The sequence below is a fragment of the Dermacentor andersoni genome, chromosome 6 (assembly GCF_023375885.2).
Source record: "Dermacentor andersoni chromosome 6, qqDerAnde1_hic_scaffold, whole genome shotgun sequence".
Taxonomy (NCBI): Eukaryota; Metazoa; Arthropoda; class Arachnida; order Ixodida; family Ixodidae; genus Dermacentor; species Dermacentor andersoni.
In genome coordinates this window covers 3,588,675-3,611,715 of record NC_092819.1, presented here as the reverse complement: position 1 = coordinate 3,611,715, position 23,041 = coordinate 3,588,675, and the positions used below count along the sequence as shown (strand labels likewise).

General features: G+C 50.8%; 1 protein-coding gene across 1 annotated transcript in view; it reads right to left on the bottom strand.

The window, feature by feature from the left end:
- Positions 1-23,041, bottom strand: part of Cdc5 (cell division cycle protein 21) — a 145,347-nt gene that overhangs the window by 10,804 nt on the left and 111,502 nt on the right. Inside the window, exon 12 of the mRNA XM_050170303.2 lies at positions 12,480-12,563. Within this exon, the coding sequence (XP_050026260.1) occupies positions 12,480-12,563 (84 nt within the window). The remainder of the gene's footprint in view (positions 1-12,479; positions 12,564-23,041) is intronic.

Genomic DNA, 23,041 nt, shown 5'->3' with positions numbered 1-23,041 from the left:
CCTGAATACAATCCGGAGCGACGTGCAGAAAGAGCTAAACAACTACAAAAGCGCTACGACCAAGCCGCTGACGTAACCTACGTGGACGCAGCAGAGTACCCCAACCAAAACGCCATGGTGGTCGTTGCAGTCGCGGGTTCGCAGTACCACCTCTCCGCGGCCGCATCAATATTCGCCACGCAACCCGAAGTAGGAGAAGAAACGGCCATCGCTTTGGCCTACGCGGCTACCAATGCACACTGCATCATCAGCGATTCAAAAACGCCCATTCGTAACTACGCAAGAGGACTCATAGCACCCCAAGCGCAGAAGATTCTCTCTGGCACTCCTCCCCCAAGGCAACGCCGCGTGCAGATCATCTGGGCCCCTGGTCACTCGGATCTGGCTGGAAACGAAGCGGCCCACGATGCCGCCCGAGCTCTCGCACACCGGGCGCATCATCCTTCTCCTGCGTCTTCCGATCTCGACCAACCCTCTGTTCTGCATCGCGGTCACGCGCGGGACCAAATGGTCACGTTGAGAGAAATTCTCCTGCACTACCGCAGAGAGCGGTTATGCTACCCCCCAGCACACAAAACACTGAATAAGTCTCAATCCACCACTTGGCGACTCCTTCAGACACGAACTTTTCCGAACCCCGTGCTTTACAACCGCATGTACCCCGATGCATACTCACCACTCTGCAAAGCGTGCAAGGCCCGCGCCGACCTCAATCATATTATCTGGCAATGCCCCAAAGCCTCACCCACCAACACCTCCCGCACTAACACACGCATCATTAGTACGGCCGAGCAGTGGGAGACATTGCTGCTCAGCTTGGACCCAGAGGAGCAGCTCTGGGCCGTCCGGATGGCCGAAGATGCCGCCAGAAAGCAAGGACTGGCCGCCGTCTGAGGAAGGGGGGGATAGGGGGTTAGTCTCCCGACCCCCGCCACCCCTTAACCCCATCAAGGACAAAATAAAGTTTTATCTCTCCCTCTGAATAAAGTGCTTTTTGTTACCTGCTACTCGTCTGGCTTACATGGTGTCAGAAGTGGGCACGGCAGTTAGTTTCTGCCCATGCGGCAAGTTTTGCCATAGGATCACAGCTTAACAGCAGCAATACAGCAGTATTAATTCCCATGAAGGAGACAAGGGTTCATCCGGAATGACAAACCCGAGCCACGATGATGACTTCGACTCTGCTACCACTGCCCAAGCCACTCGACGTTACTGGCGACATTTTCCACAACTGGAACATCTGGAAAAGTGAGTTCTAACATTTTGCAACAGCGACAAGGCTGAATCAACGGCCCCAGGATGTTCAGACCGCTACATTTTTAATGACTATTGGTGAAGATGCAAGGCGTGTTTACCGAACCTTCAAGTTTGAAAACAAGGAGCAGAAGAATGATCGGAAAGTTTTAATGCAGAAGTTTCAAGCATTACAGACCAGTTACAAATCTCACCTACAACGAGTTTTGGTTTGGTTCCAGGAACCAGCGCGAGGGCGAGTCATTTAACGAATGGCTCACAGAACTGAAGACTCCAGCTGCGAAGTGTTAATTTGGCGAGATTGAAGAGAGACTTCAACGCAGTAGAATAATCCTTGGAATACGAGACAAAGAACTGCAGCAGAGACTTATTTCTGAAAATGCCAACTACGCAAAAGCGGTTGAGATTTGCCGTGCTAAACAACAGAGCTAAGAACACGTTGCTGAAATCTGAGGCAACCAGGGCGGCAGCACTTCTTTTGAATAGGAAAGGAACATTGACGCTTTAAAAGCAAAGACTGCCACCTTCCTGAAATGCGGCTTACAACATCAAAAAGCGGCAAGACGTCCAGCAATAGGGAGGTATTGCAAGAACTGTAATGGCCAAAACCATTTTGCTGGTGTATGCCGCACATGAAGCTCGAAAAAGCCAGAAAGACGGCACGTACGACAGGTGGAAATGACTGGCGACGAAGAGAAGGGTCAGGTGCGCACGCGCGAACTTGAGTAATACCCCTATATTTGGCGCCCCACGTTGGGCGCCAAATATAGGGGTATTACTCAAGTTCGTGCGTGCGCACCTGACCCTTCTCTAGATCGCACAGTGCTGCGGAGCGGCAGTCGCTCGCTAGCACTTTCGCAGCAGCCCTAACAGTCAGAGCTGTGACTCCTAATCCGCAGTTCGCAGTGAGTTGCGACCACGGCGGGTTCAGGCCAAGGGGAACAGGGTGAGTCTCGACCTAAGGTGTTTATTCACCTTAGAGTACAAGTATACCAACTGGACAAAAATAGCAAACCACACATACAAATACAAAACAAAACCACAGCGGCGGAGCGTTCCGCACGTCTGGGGTGAAATAAACCGCACAATGTGGGAACCACAAAAGAGGCTGATAAGAGTTCAGCTCGCCCAGGGTGGATCCGCGCTCGGGCCCTGGGGCGGTCAGTCGCTCACAAAGGCCGAGCGCAGCAGGGGGACGGCGTGCGGCGGTCCCAGCGGCTGAATTGAGATGCGGCCAGTCGCAAACTCCTCAGCCGAAAGACAAAAATGCATCGGGGGAATAGCGCTTCTCCCCGAGCTGCGGAGAGGGAGTCACCCCGGTTCCAAGAAAGGGAAAGGAGGCAACGGGGTGCCTTGGCTGCAGCGTCGCGGCCAGGCGCGAAGAGCAGCGGGAGCGGCGAAGGTGCCCTCTCCCCGCTACCCTCCGCGAGCAAGCATGTGATTATCGCATGATAACCGCGTGGCTGCTCCGGAGATATCGGGATGTGCGTGCGATCACACATCTGGAGGTAGATCCTTGTGACCAAGAGAAGACTGCCTTCACTTGTCACAGGGGCCTTTTCCAGTTTACCCATGCCCTTCAGACTTGTCGGTGCGCCTGTGACTTACCAGAGCCTGATGGACCGTGTCTTGGGTGACGCAAGGTGGCACTATGCTCTTGCTTACCTGGACGATGTTGTGGTATATTCGCGTATCTTTGATGAGCACTTACGCCATCTCAGGGACGTGTTGGAGCGTCTGAGGTCTGCGGGGATAACGCTAAACCCAACCAAGACCCAAATCGCAGTAACCCGAGTAACGCTACTGGGGTTTACACTTGATAACAGACGCCTTCTCCCGTGTGATGACAAGGTTCAGGCATTGTTGAACTACCCGTCACCGGCAGACATAGGTGGACTGAGATGCTTTTTGGGGCTGGCGAACTTCTATTGACAGTCTATTCCAAACTGTGCTGCACTACAAGCCCCCTTGACTATGCTGTTGAGGAAAGGTGAGCAGTGGAGGTGGGGTCCCGAGCAACAGGAGGCACTGCGCAACCTCGCAAACGCGCTCGTGGAAACAACCGAGTTAAGGCTACCAGACTTGAACAAAGAAATTGTCATACATATGGATGCCAGTGACCTTGGCGTAGGAGCGGTTTTGCTCCAACAGCACGAAGGTAGTTTGTGCCCGGTAACTTTTTCCAGCCGCTCTTTGACTCCCGCAGAGAAAAATTACTCCGTGACAGAAAAGGAATGTTTGGCGATCATTTTTGCTCTCAATAAGTTCGACTACTATATTGATGGAGTCCCATTCATAATTGAGACCTATCATATGGCACTAACTTGGATTAGGCGCTTAGGAGAACCTAGCGGCCGGCTCGCGCGATGGGCACTTCTCCTGCAACGATACGACTTTACCGTTCACTACAGGAGAGGAAAGAACAACGTTGTGGTGGACGCACTTTCGCGCGCCCGTTGACTGTGAGAAGAGTAGCATTACTACTCAACTCACCCAGCCCGAAACTGAGCTTGAGAGCGGACTAACCGCTGCGATGATTGAAGTTGTCAGGAGGGGTAACATTAATACCCATCGTGACTCCTCAGTGACTTGGCCTAAGAGCAGAGTAACTGTTACAATGCTCGACGGCGCTGGTCCCGAAGGAAGGGCGGACGAAACCCCTTCTCAGGACGAAAGCGTGAACCACTTGGACTGCGTCAGTTCAGTGGAGAGAGTGTTCGGCAGAAAGGAGTGTTAGAGGCACAGCGGGAGGATCCGTTTTGTAAGAAAGTGTTTGAGGGGCTCCGGGAGCCCGGCGGCGCGGCTGCGGCGCACATGGACGCAGCTGGTATTGCTGTGAGCGCGTTGGATTCCTACCTGCTAGACTGTGACAGCGTCCTGCTGAGATATATCCCCGCGGAGAAGGATACACATGAGTCCTTCAAAGCGGTGATTCCACGCACGCTGAGAGGAGCACTTTTACGCTACTTTCACGATACGTGCCTGGCTGGGCGTGCAAGTGGCCCTAAGACTTACCTGAAGTTGTGCCGCTTTGCTACCTGGCCTGGAATGAAGCGGGATGTGATGCGCTACGCCCGCTCTTGCAACGTGTGCCAACGCGTGAAGCCGCGTGGTGGACGCCCACCCGGGCTCATGCAGCCGATCAATAGCCGAACACCGTGGCAACTTGCGGCATGTGACGTCATGGGACCTTACCCCAGGACACCGAGCGGGAACAGATTCCTTCTCGTAGTCACAGACCATTTCAGCAAGTGGGTGGAACTGTTCCCCCTACGGAAGCTGACGGCACGCGTAATCATGGGAAAGCTGATCGAGGTGTTTACACGATTCGGCTATCCTGAGCAGCTGATAACGGACAATGCGTCCTACTTCACTGCCAAACTCTTCGTGGACTCTTGTGCAGCTCTCGGCATTAAGCACAGGAGAACAACCACGTACCATGCCCAGGTGAATCCCACTGAGCGTGTGAACCGCAACATCAAGCACATGCTAGTTGCATTTGCGGGGACGCACAATGAGTGGGACGCTTGTCTTCCTGAAATTGGATTTGCTATCAGGTCGACAGTGAATCGATCGACTGGGTATACACCCGCCACCCTCAACTTTGGGAGGGAGCTGTTGAATCCGGTAGAACTTACTCTGCAGGAACGAAGCAGCACGGAACTGGCTGTTTCGTCGGCACGCGCCGATTATGCGACTGGGCTGCGCGCGAAGGTAACGGAGGCTTTACGAAAAGCGCGACGGAACCTGAGCACTGCACGTGCCGAGCAGAAAGCGCAGTACGACCGCTCTCATCGGGAAGTTCACTACAAAGTGGGCGACCTGGTGTTGAGACGGAATCACGTCCTGAGCGACGCCAGTAAGAAATTCTCAGCTTCTCTGGCGCCGAAATGGACAGGACCGTACCGGGTGCGAGAGACTGTCTCTTCGCTCGTGTACAGGCTGGCGGACTTGAAGTTAAGACCGATCAGCCGACCGGTGCATGTCTGTGATCTCAAACCCTACTACGACAGAGGGAACGAGTGGCCCGGGGAGAACGCTCTCCCGCGCCCGCAGGCAGCGGCATTGGGTGGCACAGCTCAACGTTTGAGCCCAGTGCGGCGTTACAACTTGCGATCTCGGCAGAACTAACTCTGTCCAGTTCGCGGAGGCTATTTTATTGTGCGCGATATCGGATGGAACGCTCCTCCGATGTCTAGCATGCAGCCTTCCAGAGCGAGAACGCGCTTTCTCTTTGGAAGAAGCGAGAGGGGCTAACCAAATTGTTGCAGCAGCAGACCACCCGTCGGGAGCCGTGCAACAACAATCAAGCAAAAAGAAAGACCGTCGCCACTGCCGGTGCGAACAAGCAGGACGTAAGCAGTCAGCAACGCAGTTCACGCAACAGGCGGAGAGAAAAAGAGGACCCTTCGGCAGCCAACAACGACGTGAGAAGCGCAGCGAGCGACTTCCGGTCCAAAATGGTCGCAGCGGCGCAGAATTCGCCGAACCGCGCCGCACAACTCCGCGACTGAGTTACGAGCCCCGCAATCAAGCCCCCAGCCTTAAGGCCGAGAGAAAGACTTCGCCCACAAGAACAGAGGGGACCCCTGCTGCGCAGCGAGGTGCAAGCCATCGTCAGAAGTAGGTCGGCGCGCCTTTGCCGATCTTGCGTGCCGAAACCCGCGAGGGTGCGCGGCGTCAGAGAGAGCTGGGTCGGGACAAACAGAAAGAAACGCGTTCGACCGTACCAGAGGGCTACGACCTCCGCGAACATCAGAAGACAACTGTCTTGCGCCATCTCAAGGCTGGTTCGAGGATCGCGTCAGCGTAATCGAAGCAGCCAAGAAAAATCCAGGGGCCCTTTCGCCACCACGGACCCGGCACGTGCGACTAGGCAGGTGATGCAGCCGAGAAGCGAGGTGACCCGGACCCAGCAGCCTTCTTGACTCCTCCTACATCCCGTTACTGTCAAGCTGCTCCGTAGCATCATTCAATGTTCCGGCCTGGCTCGCGACTACCTACATGGCGACAACGGCGGTCTGCAGCTAGAGCTACTCCCTCACCAACATGGACTCAAACCGTGTTGCTATCGGAGTAGCATGTCCCTCTCAGGAAAGCCTCAGGTGACGGCGGCCTCTTAGCGGCTAAAGGGTTATGTTAAGGGGGGACAGGGCTCCTTGTGGCGAAAAAATCACGAAAACATCGATTTTTTGAAAATGAAATTTTCGATATCTACAGCTAATATTCCTTTAATTCACCAAGTTTCAAATCTCAGGGAAGAGTATTTCGTCCGCAATATCAATTTATAATGTCACTGTGAGGTGAATTCCGCGCAAGAACAGCCCTTTTTATCGCGACGCGTAGCTCTTTTTCTATGCGCGCGATCGCAGCCATCTTGGTCTCGTTAGAAAGAGGAGCCTTCCTTCCTTAATTGCCCGCCAAAAGTGACTCAGTCGGTATGCCAGTGACGTTGAAATCCGGGGAGGCAAAAAAAGCCCGAACGTACGATGCGATTCGTTGACTAGCGCACGTGACCAAAAACGCGTGCTGTGGTCGGCTGCGCGAGGTTCCCATCGTCTGCTCCACTCCGCAGGCGATGTGACTGCCCGTCTCGTAGGTTTGTTGGCACATGCTCAACGATGTCCGATCCACCGCGGAAGTTCGTCATGAGGCACAAGTTCGGCAAAAAGAAGAAGCGATCAGCTTACAACTTTCAAAAGCGCTCCATTCCTTCTGAAAGCATCGAGGGTAGCTCGCCGCCAACCGCAAATGATACCGAAACTGCGGACGATGCCGAAGTAGGCCTAGCCAGCTCACAAATGAGTGAAATCGTTACGGACAGCGGCCGCGTTCGGCGTGACACTGCAATGTTGCAGCTTGCGGATTTGTTGCAGAGGGAGATGAATGCTCAAAAAAACTTCGAGTTCTTGCGTCAACGCCAGCAACAAAGCGGGTGTTGGATTTGCTCACTCGCGCCGACGGCGTTGCAGCCGTGCCAGTCGACGCCGAGGCAGGCTTCGCTATCCTCAGTAGGACTCCGTGAACGCACTGATGTTGTTTGTCAAGTGTAAGGTGTGCGGCGGCAGCGTCGCAGTAGGCAAAAGCGAACGGTAATCTGGCCTCGCCATAAAGATCGTTATCACGTGCGCGTGTTGCGGCGATATCGCGTCGGCGTGGAGCTCGACCCGCGTGAGCGACAACCTTGCCGCGCGCACGATGCAAGCCACCGGGAATCGGCGAAAGGTGCTAAACGATGTTTTTGCCGCATTTGGGTGGCCGTGGTCAGAGCGACTACATTCCTGGTGGCTTTTAGCCACTTTCACTGCAAAATAATGCAAGATTATCTCTGTACTTTTGATTACAAGTGAATGTATTCCTTTTTTCTCGTTTTCTCAAAACACCGACTTTTGACTTGTTGCTGATTTGCCGCGACGATATCTCTGCCTTCAAAGCAGATAGAGCCATAATTTTTGTTATGGCTTGTAGCTGAGTGTGCAAAGTACACCATGGTAGGGTCAGATTTTGGAATTTATGCTTTAAAAATTTTCAATTCTGCTTTAGATCAGAAAGTAGGGTAGCCACAATTCGAACAGTAAAGATTGAATTGCTATAAAATTACTAATATTTGATATATCAAAATAGTATTCTTACCATTATGTTCCTTATGTTTTCTAGTACCCAGGCATGTGCCAATATGAATTTCGTAGCGCATTTTTTTCCCTATTGTTGCTGCAAATTATGAACAATGAATTTCATTTATCTTCAGAAGTAAATGGCCTATTGGACAAATAATTACATATTTGAAATCAGCACAACAGTCTTAACAAGAATGGAAAGTTTCATGAATATTGATGGAAAACATCATGAATTACAGTGTCCCCCCTTAAGGAAGGGGGGATGTGGGATCGCACGCGCATCCCGATATCTCCGGAGCGGCCACGCGGTTATCAGGCAATAATCACGTGCTCGCTCGCGGAGGGTAGCGGGGAGAGGGCACCTTCGCCGCTCCCGCTGCTCTTCGTGCCTGGCTGCAACGCTGCAGCCAAGGCACCCCGGTCCCTCCTTTCCCTTTCTTGGAACTCACTGCGAACCGCGGGTTAGGGGTCACAGCTCTGACTGTTAGGGCTGCTGCGAAAGTGCTAGCGAGCGACTGCCGCTCCGACAGAGCTGTGCGATCCAGAGAAGGGTCAGGTGCGCACACGCGAACTTGAGTAATACCCCTATTAAATGTAGCGAAAATGCAGTCTGAAAATAGACTTTTTTTTTTATTCTTTGCTATTTCAAGACCTGCGTCTCCCCCTTAAAGCAAGCCAGAAATGGATTAGTAGATTTATGAAGTTTAAACGATTTTCTTTGTAAAGGCGGACAGGCATGTGCCAGAAGTTGCCGCAGGAAGTTGAAGATAAGCTGTTTTCTTTTCAGCAGTATGTTTTATCGTTGCGACACAGCAACGCTTATCAACTCAGCTGGATCGGTAACGCTGACCAGACTCCGGTATACTGTGGTATGCCTGCCAACTCAACAGTGGAGTCGACTGGGGCCAAACAGGTTTGCCTGCTTATATCCAGGAATGAAAAGATGCAGGTAACGGCAATGCTGATCTGTACAGCAGACGGCCACAAGTTGGCACCCCTTGTTTTTAAGTGCAAGTCTCTCCCAAAGGCTGTGAACTTTCCCCAAGGTGTCATAGTGTGCGCCAACAAGAAAGGTTGAATGGACACTGACCTTGTCCTTGATTGGATAGACTATGTGCGGCGCAAGATGCCCGGTGCTAGCTTAGGGCTCTACTCGATGCTTGTGCTTGATGCCTTTCAGTGTGACCTGGAACAGCGAGTCAAGGAGAAGCTTGCAGCTTGTCACACAGACCTGGTGGTAATACCAGGCGGGATGGCTTCGCAGCTGCAGCCACTAGACATGTGCATGAACAAGCCTGTCAAGAACCGTTTTCAGCACTTTATGATGAGCGGCTGATGAATGGAAGCCACAAATTCACAGCCAGCAATAGGATGAAGCGTGCTTTGATCGACAAAGTGGCAAGGTGGGTGGCGGAATGTTGGATTAGGATTCCATCGGCTATAGTTGTCAAGTCATCAAAAAAATGTGGCATTTCAAACACGATGGACGGCACTGAAGACGAGATACTGTGGTCTAACAGTGAAAGGGAGCTTTCTGAGAGCGATAGTGAATGAAGAGGATAGTGAATGAAGAACGGGCCTAATGAAAAGGTTGTTCACTGTTTAAAATAGAAAAGTCTTCAGCCTTGTTTTCTTTCAGTCATGGAAGTCACATGTGTGTTGGAATCGTGGTTCGATGTTTTTTTTTTTTTGGCCGCAGAAATCGGGTGCGCGTTAGACTCGGGTAAATACGGTGCTTGCCAGTCAACAGGTGACGACACTGAACTTCGTACCCTCCAGAATGTGTCAACCTACATGAAATTGGAGTATATCGTTTTGACTCCAGATGGCATGTCCGTCGTCTGCGACACTTCTACTGGCACACCTTGACCCTACACTCATCCCTTCACATACATCTACTTAAAACCGTGTACAACTTGTCACATCCTGGAATATGCTCGAAACAGAAGCTTCTTTGCAGTCGTTTCGTTTGACCTCAGCTAAACGAGCAAGTTTGCGACTGGGTTCACTGCTGTTAGCCATGTCAACGCTACAAGATCCAGCATCGTCCCGTTCCGCTTTCCAAGCTTTTTCTTCCACTGGATGCTTTGTGCAGCTGGACCTCGTTGGCCCTCTAGCACCTTCGAAAGGTTAATGTAACATACTGACATGTGACTGCTACACACGTTGGCTAAAAGCTACAGCGCCCACTGTTGCAGCAGCTTTTGTGTCTACGGAGATCGCGAGGTTCGGGTGCCCATCCCTAACAGTCAACGATCGTAGTCAGCAGTTAACTTGGATTTGTTCAACAAACTACTAAAGCTTCTTGGAACGACATGTTTTCGGACGATTTCTTACCACCCGCAGTGAAATAGACTTGTTAAATGTTTGCACCGGCATATCATGTCCTCCCTTAAGGTGCACGAATCGCCGGAGAAGTGACCTAGGTTGCTTTTATGCTGAGCTACTGTATTTACACGATTGTAAGTCGACCCCCCCATATCGTATGACAGGGCAAAAAAAAAAAAAAAAGCATAACCGAGGGCGCATATTGTAACGAAAATTTATTAGTAGCTGGCATGGTCACTGGACTACTTTTCACTAGTGCTGTCATTGTCATCGCTGTTACGGTCCCACAGCGCGTCGTCATCCAGTGAAATTCCACATTTGGCAAACGACCGCACTACGACATTTTGTGGAACAGCAGCCCATGCTCAATGCACCCAACCACACGCAGCCGTCAGGGAGGCTCTTTTGACAGGTCCGGTTCGCGTAAGTTCGCTGTCTTCTGCCGCCAGCCACTCATTGTACTCACGGCGGAGCAGGTCCTTAAAAAGCGAAGATCCGGGCTTGTTTCATGACCATGGCGCACTTCACTGGGAGGGACCGATCACGAATTTCAGTGACGTACGTCGCAAGCTTGGCTTACAGCTCCGGAAAGCATCCCGACTTCGGCTCGTGGGAAATTCTTCGCTTGCCATCACAGGTGAAAATCTTGCTTAGCTGCAGTCGCCACTCTCGCACCAACCATTTAGAAACATCGAACTTGTGGCCCGCTGCGCAGTGATTTGTTTCTTTGGCGTAAAGGATGGCAACCCTCTTGAACGCTGCTGCGAACGAGGGCCGAATGTTCTGTGGGCCTGGAGCACTCATGACTGAGGAAGCATGGAAGTAGCACGTAGCCAGCAGTCGAGTTGAACGCATCCAACTAAGAGATACAGAGAAATAGAAACATGAGAGAGGGCGTCTGCTCTTCCATGAACTATGATACTCGCTGTGAGTGCCGCCGTTCTGGGGGTGCCGCCGTGAATGGAACAGCGGCACTTCTATCGACTATCGACACCCCCCGCGAGTGTTGTGCGTGCTGTAAAACCCTAAAAGATGTTGAAAAATCCTTCCGAAATGCGAACAAATGCGCGGGATAGTGAAAACTACAAGTAGGGCCATAAAACAAACATAAAATTGTAACTACGTTGTAGCTCCCCTGATATCTCGTTGGTCTCGCTTTTTTGGCGGTGCCATGTTTTGGTTTCGAGTGTAAGTCGAAAGTCGACACCCCCAATTCAGATTTTCAAATTAAAAAAAAAAAAAAAAAAAAAAAGGTCGACTTACGATCGTGTAACTGCGGTAGTTTACAGCGCTCACCTATGCCTTCCATGCGATTTCTTTGCCACCACTACCAAAACCCCTATGCCACCACCTGTTGACTATGTTGCCGAACTGCAAGGTTTCTTCAGCCAGATATACCCTGTGCCTACACGTTTGCAAGAAGCAAGGTCTCCGTACGTGTCTCCCACAATCCCCTCCACTACCCCCATTTTTGTGCGTAACTGTGTCGTGCAGAAGTCTTTGCAGCCACTACTCAGGACCGTATTCTGCTCACGAGTGCCGTCCGATGACTTTTGTCTCGAACATCAATGGCCGACCAGACATAATTGCCTTGGAATGTCTCAAGACCGCCTACATTGAAGCACCCTTGCTGCTGACACCCCCAGTGTGCGATGCAACCCTGCTGCATCCCTCGACGTCTCCTTCTCCGTATGTGACCCCCAAGACACACTGCGTCACATGGATTTTCCATCGTTCGTTGAACTTTCTTCCTCTCTAGAGGGGGAGCCCTCTGTAGCAGCAGCAGCGTCGGCGTCGCATCAGAATTACATGGATGCTTGTGTTTACACGAGACAGGTGCCGCTGGCAGGCGGCGGCACATGCTAGCGTTCGGAATAAAAAAAATCTATACTAAGAGTGTTGGTTTGTTCCTTCTCTTGGAAGGCCGAGATTTTACCGGTCTACGCGGTCTCTTGTAGCCACAATATCAACAAGGTTCTACTGTAATTGCTATCATAATAAATGTGGTGCCCATGAATCTGAATTAATACTAGTTGAATGCCATACTTCTGAATAACACATAGACAGGTACTGCTACTGCAGAAAGAAATGATAAAGGCAATACTACTGTCTGGCACTAAAACAAATATGGCTGTTTCTTGTATCCATATTGTCCTACAATAGCACTTATGTACTTTCACAAAGTTAATGAAAATATCTTTGCTGTTCTGTTTGAAGAAATTGCTGCATCATATCATATTTTGAATGTGCACATGTAGAAGGAAGTCACGAGTGCCACACCTGATAGCCTCCCAGCAGCACTCGAAGCTTCTTTTCAACTTTGGCTGCTTTCTTGGCTTCTCTTGTCATGTGACCTCGGTTTTGCTGCAGGAAAGAATGGAACAATTAACAAATGGTTTGATGCAATACTTTGCTTAGTGCACTACATTTCAAGGTGAGTGCGTTTTCTAGGTGCATAAGCATGTACTTTAAACAGCAGTGACACCAATGGTGGCAAAGTGTGGCTAACAGAGCCTCATTTTTGTACTTGGTCGTAATTTACATGCCATTTTCAGTTGACCTCATCCATATGAACACAAAAAAGCACGCATTACAGTAAGGTAAATATGTTAACTCTGAGAAATTCAACATCATTCATGCAGGAACAGGGTGTTAAATCAACATATTCAATGAAATAATATTAACTCAAATTACTATAGTCAATTTCAGAGCTGTTTGAAAGCTTGCACTGGAGAAACTGATCATTGTTCACAAACTTTGTTGACACTACTAGACACTATAAATTTCCCTTTGTTGCTATAAACTGTACTTGCAATAAGTGTGTCACTGTGTGGGCTGCATAGTCAAACTTTGTATAATGAATGAGAATCATTCTGCACAAAGCATTTGATACATCAGTAGTTAATTATACACCTGGACTCACTGTGAAAAGACATGAAAGGTAAACATGATGGAGTTGGGGTTGCACTCTGTAACAACCCATTCCCTTTTTCATTCTCTCCAACATCTCCCATTAGTTCAGATGCCAATATTATTGACTGAATCAGCCGCTTTGTGCTGGTGACTAGGAGAATGAAAAACGAAATTGACTGTTGCAAAATATGGCCCCTAGTTACAGTGAGCCTTATGGAGGCTGCTTCCTTCTACACTGCAGTGCTTAGTCTGTACTGCTCAAAGAAGGAAGTTCACATACCCTTCCACAAATGTGAAGGGGAACACACATGAGGCATTCATATTAGCTACTCACATCTGCAGTGCATGGTGCGGATTAGCACACACACACACCTGTGCTTCATAGACCCTGAAGCTTACCCCATCTCATTCTAACATAGCGGTCTTTTTCAGCCTCTGTGTCATTGAATATGCTCACAGATATGTAGCAGCTTGTCAGGTAGCCAGTGCTACGCTGTCATGTTGCCATGCCCATGTGCTTTGAGCTAAAAGATTGTTGCCTAAAACACAGTGCCAGCAACTTTTTCTCACAAGCACAATATTACAAAGCCAGCAACAGACGTGGCCTGCATATGGAGCACGTGGTATGACGGCGCTGCCGCCATGCAGCATGGAAAGAAGGCACCTGTCATGAACGTTGTTGCACCCAACGTGCAGTAAGGCACTGTGCGGGTTTACGTTGCAGCTATATAATGTACCATATGAGCTGTTGCACTGTTGGTTTGCTCGAACAATTATTTTAATTGTCCACTGTGTGGGGATGCTGGACTCTTTTGCACCCCCTTTTGTTGTTTTCCCTGCATGGCTCTTGTATTTCCTGTAATCCAGCTTGCCTGTGTAGCTAAGCACCGCTGGCAGTTGGTGTAGTTGCAGAATAGTAGAAAGTATGAGAGATGGAGCGAGTGTACAGCTGCTAATGCCACCTAATGGCGGGGTTACTTGGGCGCAAAAGGGAGTAGCCTCTTTCTCTTTTGCTCGCAGGACTGCCTTGCGAAAGGCTTTGGAGAAGTACACTGGGATGGATGAATATGATCGTTGTAATGCACCACCGTTCACGTGACTAAACATGTAAACAATTAGGTGTTGGCGTCCAGCTTGCGGGAGAACATATTTGCTCGATATTGACATGTGTACTTGCTTATCGAGTGCCCCACATTTCACCGCCTAACAAATGTTATCGCACAGTGCAGGACACACCTGCATGTATTGGAACTTTCTCGAACGTTATCGATGGTTCTAACCGCTGTCTGTTGTCACCGAACCTTGTGCAATCTGATTTCATGTATGCCCGACGCAAATGGTGTAGAAATTTCTGGAAGACATGTGGGCACCAGTGATTACTCTGGAACCTTTGATGACTGATGTATAAAAGCCGACATGCTTGACCGCTGATCAGATTATCGGCGATCGCCAACTGTGTTCGCCGCTGTCGCTATTTTTTGAGTGTAGCCTGTTTTTGAGGGCATAAGTTCCCCCAATAAAATGCTAGTTTCGTCATTCCCAGTTTTGCTGCTTTCTTTGCCGGAGGTGCTAGTTTGTTCATGTACTGAACGCCCCGACAAAGCCACGATCCAAGCCTGAAGCCCAAGGACAACACCAATGTTGTCAGGGACTAGTGAGCTAGCAGTATACAGCAAGGACTGCTACCGGAATACGGACCTCTTCCCGAGGAGACCAGAGGGATAAAGCTCAAGTCAGCAACCCCAATGGCTGCCCCAGCGTCCCCCATTTTGCTGCAATAACCTCGGGGCCCACCCAACCTTCTATAGATCATCGTCTGAAGACCCAGAAACCTGGCTGGAGACCTATGAACGAACTGCGACCTTCAACAACTGGGACTCCCACAACAAGCTTGCGACATGTCTTTTTCGCATTGGAAGACGCCGCTAGGACGTGGTTCGAGAACAGAGAAGCCGCCTTAACAACGTGGGACCTGTTCTGAAGCGGCTTCCTGCAGACATTCACAAGCGTCGTATGCAGAGAACGAGCCCACACTCTACTCAAAACCTGAGTGCAACTGCCTAATGAGACTATCGCGATCTTCCCGGAGGATGAGTCTATTCTGCCACGCTGACCCAGAAATGTCAGAGAAGAAAGTCCGCCTACTCATGCGTGGTGGAAGGAGGAACTTTTCGCCGGAATGGTATGAAGCCCACGGAAGACTGTCGACGAGTTTCTTCGTGAGGCCACCAGCATTCAGAAGACAGTGGAAATGCGGAATCGGCAATTCAACCGCCACACGAACACGAACTCAACAAACCGCGCCGGAGTTCAGTCACTGGCCACCGACGACTTGCACGGGACTATCAGAGCGGTCATGCGGTAGGAGCTTCTGAAGCTGTTCCCTTTATCACAGCCTCAAGTGGCTTCGATTGCCGATTTCTACACAAGGAGCTCCAATAATCACTCGGAGTACCTCAATCGCCGCAGCCTCAATCGGAAGCAATGACGCATGCTGCCGTAGCCTGCTGTCGCATTCCCCTTCCGTGGCTGCGCCAGTGCCCAGTAACGCCACAGTTTCGTTGTCTACCGCTGCCACCTCCAGCATGCCAACCCATCATCCCGTGTAGCATTCGAAGGAAGACTAACGTTTGGCGCGCCCCCCACCACCGTCCGCTTTGCTATAATTGCGGAGAAGCCAGCCACATCTACCACTGATGACCTTATTGCGAGATGGGACTGCGAGGGTTCGCCATCGATGCACCGCACCCACAGCAAGGTGAACGCCTACGTGACATCACCAACTACCTCGCTGCCACTCTGTGGAGCCCTCAACGACCGTCCCGTTCGCCCCAGGCAGCTACATGTAGATGCAACGTCAACCACACACTGGCCCAGCCCGGGGCTGGTCTGGGAGCCCATATTCAGAAAACTAAAAGAAGCAACCTACAGAGGTGCAGTTGCTGTTCACTGAACTGACGAAGATCCTCCATTGCCGACGAAAACGGCGAAAAGACGATCACAAAGATATATCACCGAGACGCCACCATCCTGACGAAGCCTAGACGCAAAGATTACGCCGGCAAAAGAAGACCTGATGACGTGACGTTCCAGCCACACATCAACACGACGCAGCTGTGATCTGACACCGAGACCCAACTGCAACACAGGACAAAGAACCACCGACCTCGACGTATTTGTCAATGGCCATGCAGTCGCCGCCTTACTGGGCACAGGAGCCGACTACTCCGTGATGAGTGAACCCCTTGCCACCCAGTTGAAGAAAGTTAAGACTGCATGGAAAGGCCCTCAAATCTGGACACCTAATAACGCCGAGTGGAATCTGCACGGCAAGAATTATGGCTCATGACCGGACCTACCCTGCCACTTTTGTTATCCTCCAGTAGTGTTCATGAGGCATCATTCTCGCCATGGACTTCTTGAACCAACATAGTGTAGTCGTTGACCTGAAGTCGAAGTCGATAACGCTGTCGGAAGATCAAGCGATACCACCGGATAGCTGTCGTAGTCACCACGCCTTGAGTATGCTTGAAGATCAAATCAGCATACCGCCTCGCTTCAGCATTGTTATTTCCGTTGCCGCCGAAACACCTGCAGACATAGAAGGCATCATCGAGGGCGACCAACGTTTACTCCTCAACCACGAAATTTGTGTTTCAAGAGGGATCGCTTGACTGCACAGAGGGAAGGCGAAAGTGATGCTGACAAACTTCAGCCAGGAGTTCAAGCACATCAATAAGGGCACGACAATCGCGTACACCGAAAAAATTGTGGAAACTAGCAATGCGTTTGTCTTATCGGATTCTGCCGCATCTACCCCAACGACCATAGTTCCCGAACCAGACTTCGGCATAAATCCAAGTCTCCCCAGATTAAGCAGCGACCGCTCAGAAGTCTGCTTTGACGATACAAACACTGCTTTTCAAAGTCATCGAGGATTCAACAAAGGCCAGTCACAAAGCATTGCATAATAACCGAAGAGTGCGCTCGACCACTCTGCCAGAGCCCTTAGCAAGTTTCGACGTGAGAATGTGAAGCTATAAGACAAGTCAACAAAATGCTAAGTGACGACATCGTCCAGCCGTCGAAAAGCGTGTGGGTATCTCCTGTTGTCTTGGTGAATAAAAAGGACGGAACCTTACGTTTATGTGTCGATTATCGTCGACTGAACAAGATCACAAAGAAGGACGTATACCCTCTACCACGGATAGACAACGCATTAGATCGGCTCTGCAATGCTAAACACTTCTTGTCGATGGATCTCAAGTCTGGCTACTGGCAAATAGAAGTCAACGAGAGAGATTGCGAAAAGACCGCCTCAATCCTGCCAGATAGCCTTTACGAGTTTAAGGTCATGCCGTTCGGACTGTGCTCGGCACCGGCAACATTCCAGCGGGCCAAAGACACGGTGTTAGAAGGATTGAAGAGGCAGACCTGTCTTGCTTACTTGGATGACATCGTCATCTTTGCCAGAAATTTCGACCATCACCTTAGGCAGCTTGCGACAGTACTAGAGGCCATTAAATCATCAGGGCTCACCCTGAAGCCGGAATAAGTGCTGCTTCGCTTACAATGAGCTTCTGTTCCTGGGCCACGTCACCAGCAAATCTGGAGTCCACCCTGACCCGCAGAAGACAGCTGCCATCGCAAAGTTCCAGCAGCCCATCGACAAGAAGGCAGTGCATAGATTTATTGGCATGTGTGCCTACTACAGGTGCTTTGTCAAGGACTTTTCAAGCATCGCTGAGCCGCTGACACATCAATTAAATGTGGTGTCGAGTTCAAGTGGGAAACACCGCAGGGCGATGCATTTCAAGAGAACTCAAACGATGCATGCAGTCGCCACCAGTACTTGCACACTTCGACGAGGACACCGATACCGAAATTCACACTGATGCCATTAGCCTAGGCCTTGGTGCCATCCTAGTCCAGAGGAAAGACGGACTTGAACTGGTGATATCGTATGCTAGGCGGTCGCTGTCAAAAGCGGAAGGCAATTATTCTACGACTGAAAAGGAATGCCTCGCCATCATGTGGGCCAAAGCAAAATTCCACCCTTACCTATATGGCAGGCCATTCAAAGTCGTCAGCAACCATTACGCGTTGTGTTGGCTAGCTAACTTAAAAGACCCTTCAGGAAGGCTGGCGCAGTGGAGCCTCAGACTGCAAGAACATGATGTCACGGTAATCTACAAGTCCTGACGAAAACACTCTGATGCCGACTGCCTATCACACGCTCCCGCCGATCCCTCGCAGCAAGACGACAAGGACGACGAGGACAACGACGCCTTCCCTGGAATAATAAGCGCGGAGGACTTCACTAAACAGCAACAAGCAGACGCAGAGCTTAAAGGCCTCGTTGAGTATTTGAAAGAGAACACCGACGTTGTCCCTAGGGTTTTTAAGCGTGGTTTGTCTTCATTCATGCTTCAAAACAACCTACTCATAAAGAAGAACTTCTCACCAGTCCATGTCAACTACCTTCTTGTTGTTCCCTCAGCACTGTCTACAGAAGTACTGCATGCCCTACATGACGACCCGACTGCTGGGCACCTCGGATTCTCCTGTACGCTATCGAGGATACAGGAAAAGTATTACTGGCCGCGCCTGACCGTCGACGTCGGCTGTTATGTCAAGACATGCCGAGACTGTAAGTGATGCAAGCCACTGCCGACAAGGCCAGCGGGATTACTACAGCTGATCGAGCCTCCTTGTCGACCATTTCAGTATACAGAGATGGACTTGTTGGGACCTTTTCTGACGTCAACAATCTGAAATAAGTGAATCGCCGTGGCTATGGGCTACCTCACCCGCTTTGCTGAAACGAAAGCTCTGCCGAAAGGTAGTGCAGCCGAAGTGGCGAAATTTTTCGTTGACATGGTCAAAATGTCAAAATTTTGACATGGTGCCCCAGAAGTCCTCATCACCGACAGAGGAAGGGCCTTTACAGCGGAGCTCACCCAAGCCATTCTGTAGTACAGCCAGACAAGCCAGGAGGACAACTGCCTACCACCCACACACTTATGGTCGTATGGAGCACCTGAATAAGATCCTCGCCGACATGCTAGCAATGTACATCGACGTCGAACACAAGACCTTGGATGCCATCCTGCTATATGTAACCTTCGCTTACAACACGGTGGTGCAAGAAACAACACAGATCATGCCGTTCAAGCTGGTTTACGGAAGGAACCTGATGACGACTCTGCACGCCATGCTGCCACACATTACTGACGAAGAGAATCTTGACTTCGCCACCTATCTCCAGCGTGCCGAAGAAGCCTGATAGCTCGCCCGCCAACGGATCAAGAACCAGTAGAGTACTGACAGCCAACACTACAACCTCCGATGACGCTACGTCGAGTACCAACGCGGTAACTGTGTTTAGGTTTGGACCCTCGATATGCCGCCGAGGACTCAGTGAGAAACTATTGCAACGCTATTTCGGACCCTACAAGATCATCTGACGTATTGGCACACTGGACTATGAGATCGTGCCAGACGGCATTTTGCATTCACAGCGGCGGCGCGCACAATCTGAAGTGGTCCATGAGTTGCGTCTTAAACCCTTTTATGCACACTGACAAACTTCCTTATTTTATTGTTTCTTTTCTATGAGTATTTTTGTTTATTACTTTCACTTGTTTGTGGCATCGGGTCGATGTTTTTAAGAGGGGGGTATTGACATGTGCAATTGTTTATCTTTATCGAGTGACCACGCTTCACCGTCTAACATATGTTATCGCACAGCACAGGATGCACCTGCATGTATAGGAAGTTTCTCGAACGTTATCGATGGTTCTATCTGCTGTCTGTTGTCACCGCACCTTACGTAATCTGATTTCATGCATGCACAACACGAATAGTGTAGAATTTTCTGGAAGACATGTGGGCACCAGCAATTACTCTGCAACCTTCGATGACTGATGTATAAAAGCTGACGTACTTGAGCCGCTGATCAGATTTTCGCCGTTCTTTGAGTGCAGCCTGTTTTTGAAGGCACAAGTTTGCCCAATAAGATGCTAGTTTTGTTATTCTTAGTTTTGCTGCTTTCTTCACCGTCATTACTACGTGACAATATCCTGTTGCAGTGGGTCAGATTTACTGAATTTGTCAGCGTCCATCTGCATGTTCTATTTATAATAATTAAGCTAGCTGACATTGCTATGTAAAAGGTGCAATAAATGCCCTTTTGATTGTTTGCACTACTGTGTTATCATTCCTTTGTCCCAAGGGGACGTTTGAGACCATACAGCTGGGAATAAAAATTATTTATTTTTCAACGTGGCCACGCCTCTGTGACAAGCTAGAGCAGTGGATACAGAGTGTGCGCCGCATGAAGTGCGCGTTTTTGGACATTGTAGTGCCTACATGCAATGTTTCTAGCTTGGTATTTAGTTCATCTTGCGTCCCATTAATCCATTTTGGTTCAAATGTGCTGGTGTGTCCTGGCTCCTGCCATAACCAATCCTTTACTTTAAGGGGTGACCTGGGTACGTGTTTCTACTTACGCCCAAGCCCAGTGCTCAACCGCTGCGCCGTCATGCACCGCTTGCGTGTACCACGTTTCTAGGTACTTTTTCCCCCGAAGCACCACGGCGAGCGCCCTAGATCCTTCTAGGTACTTGGTGGGACTAGGAAGATGTTATGCCTGGGCGCACAATCTGCTCAGCCAGCTGTTGATAAGTGAGAATAGGCTTGCGAAAACACGCCGCCTATGTTATTTTGAAATAAAAGTTGCGTGCGGAAGCTGAAGTAACACTGGACGAAAATTTTCAGTCTGGATAAGGGGATAAAGGGATGTGATAAGAAGTTGGTCATGGTGTGCGAGGCGCTTCGATCTACAACAGCTGGGATAATCGTGGGGCTTGGAGGGTTTCTCGCACCACGAGCCATATCACCACTGTAATCAAGCGTACTTTCCTTCTTTACCATCACTCTCTCTCTTCCAACCGAAACAATAGTAAGGTGCACGTGCCACACATGACGCATATTAAACAAACTATCGTGTGGCGTCCAGGGAAAAAAAAAACATCGCACAGAAGCTCCTGTGGGAGTTAGACTTAATATGCATAAGCAGCGTAAGCATTGTGCCACTTGCTTATCTCCACATACCCCGGTGTAACTACTGTGGGGATGCGCGACTCTCGCGCGTCCCCTGATGTTTTTCCCGCATAGCGCATCCCCTGATATGCTGTTTTCCCGCACGGCTCGCGTGGCCTGGCGCCCGCGGCGTGGTACAAGCGCGGTGCGAGAGATGGCGCGACTGTCGCGGCGGGGTTACTCGGGCGCCGAAAGGGAAGGCGCTTGGCCTCTTGGGTGGGAGACAGCAAGCAGCACGGACGTGCCGTGCCGCGGGTGGAGCGACCCTCTTTCCCGGCGGGTCGGGCGCACGGGTGGACGTCCCACGCGCGCGCGGCGACCCATGCTTCTGCGAGACCGCCTCGCGTGGCGGCCTTCGAGCGCGCCTCCGTTGGCGTGACCGAACACGCGAACGACCAGGCGTTGGGATCCAGCATGGGGCGAACATATTCGCTCGCTCACGGTGAGTCGGACTTCTAGATTTGTCGCGCGCCCATCGGCATGTTTTGTGGATAGCCACTCGGCTAGCAGCCATTGATCTATGAAAGGTGCAATAAATGCCCTTGTGATTGTTTGCACTACTGTGTTGTCGTTCCTTTGTCCCAAGAGTACGGAGGAGAGAACCCCGTATCTCCCACATCTGGCTGCCCAACGTGGACATCTTGGGGCATCGGACGATAGATTTAACAGTTTTGCTTCGTTCAAGACCCTTGTTTGAACCGAAGCGTAGGCCTAGCGTGAATTTTGATCGCTAGCATCGGCGGCGTGCTTTCTTGAGCGAGGCGACGGAGGCTGTAGTGTGTTTGAACATGTCAACATGCTAAGCCTTTTCGCAAGTGTTTTTTTAATGACATTCGTCGGTACGAGAGCCACGTGGTCTGCATCCTGGGAGAGCGAGGCTGAGCGCCCGCGGAGCAGTGGCAAGCCTGAAGCGAGTGAGTACGGAAGCCTCGTGGGTGGTCCGAATTTCTTATGTAAATAGCTTCTTCTATCTCTTTGACTCGGATGAAGTCGCGGCTCAGGGAGCCGGGTGGCCGCGGGCCACGGGTGCCACTACGGGCTGACTGGTATTGCGGTCTGGCACCGGGCGCTCCGACACCGTCTGGGACGGTGGGCGCCGTCAACTCGGATGCTGTGTGCACCGAGCGGAGTAGGACCACCTCACAGAGCTAACGTCTCCTCGCGGCTGCCTGTTTTGCGCCCATTTTGGGTGTTGTTTTTGGATGCCGGTTGTTGTCAGAGTAGCGACGATTTAGGCCTAAGGCTTTACGAAGCTGCCTGTCGCACGTGGAGGGACACAACCTGGTGGACCGTGGCGTTGAGGCGTTGCAATTTGCTTCCCTCATTCTATTTAGCCTCGCACGAATTGAAATTACTCGTTCGGCTCAAGGAAGCGAGCTTCGTTCACGTGAACTTAGCATCTAAGTAGCTGCCCGATCTTTTGCTAGCCGAGTTGAACATCGTACCACGTGGGCGATGCGCATGCAGAATTCCTCTCCCTTGCACTACTGTAGTGTTTGCCGAGTGTTTTGAGTGTACGCAGCGTGATTGGAGTCACCCCTGGCTGGCTGTCACCTGCACATCGTCTGCGCGGCTGCCCCGGACTACGATCGAGTCACCCCGGGCGATGGTGATGCTGTGGCCAGTTCGGCGCAGCGACTTCGGCGGCCTCCTGCATCCAGCTCACAACCCTCGGCGGCGGACAAAGGAGCCAGCGGTCACGACAGCTACGGCGGCTCTTGCCAGCAGGGCGCGTCGGCGCGAGCGACGCTTGCTCGTACCGACTACTGCGTCGTCGTCTCCGGAGTCCTGGCCTGGGATCGTGCCGTCGAGTCGCAAAGCTGCTG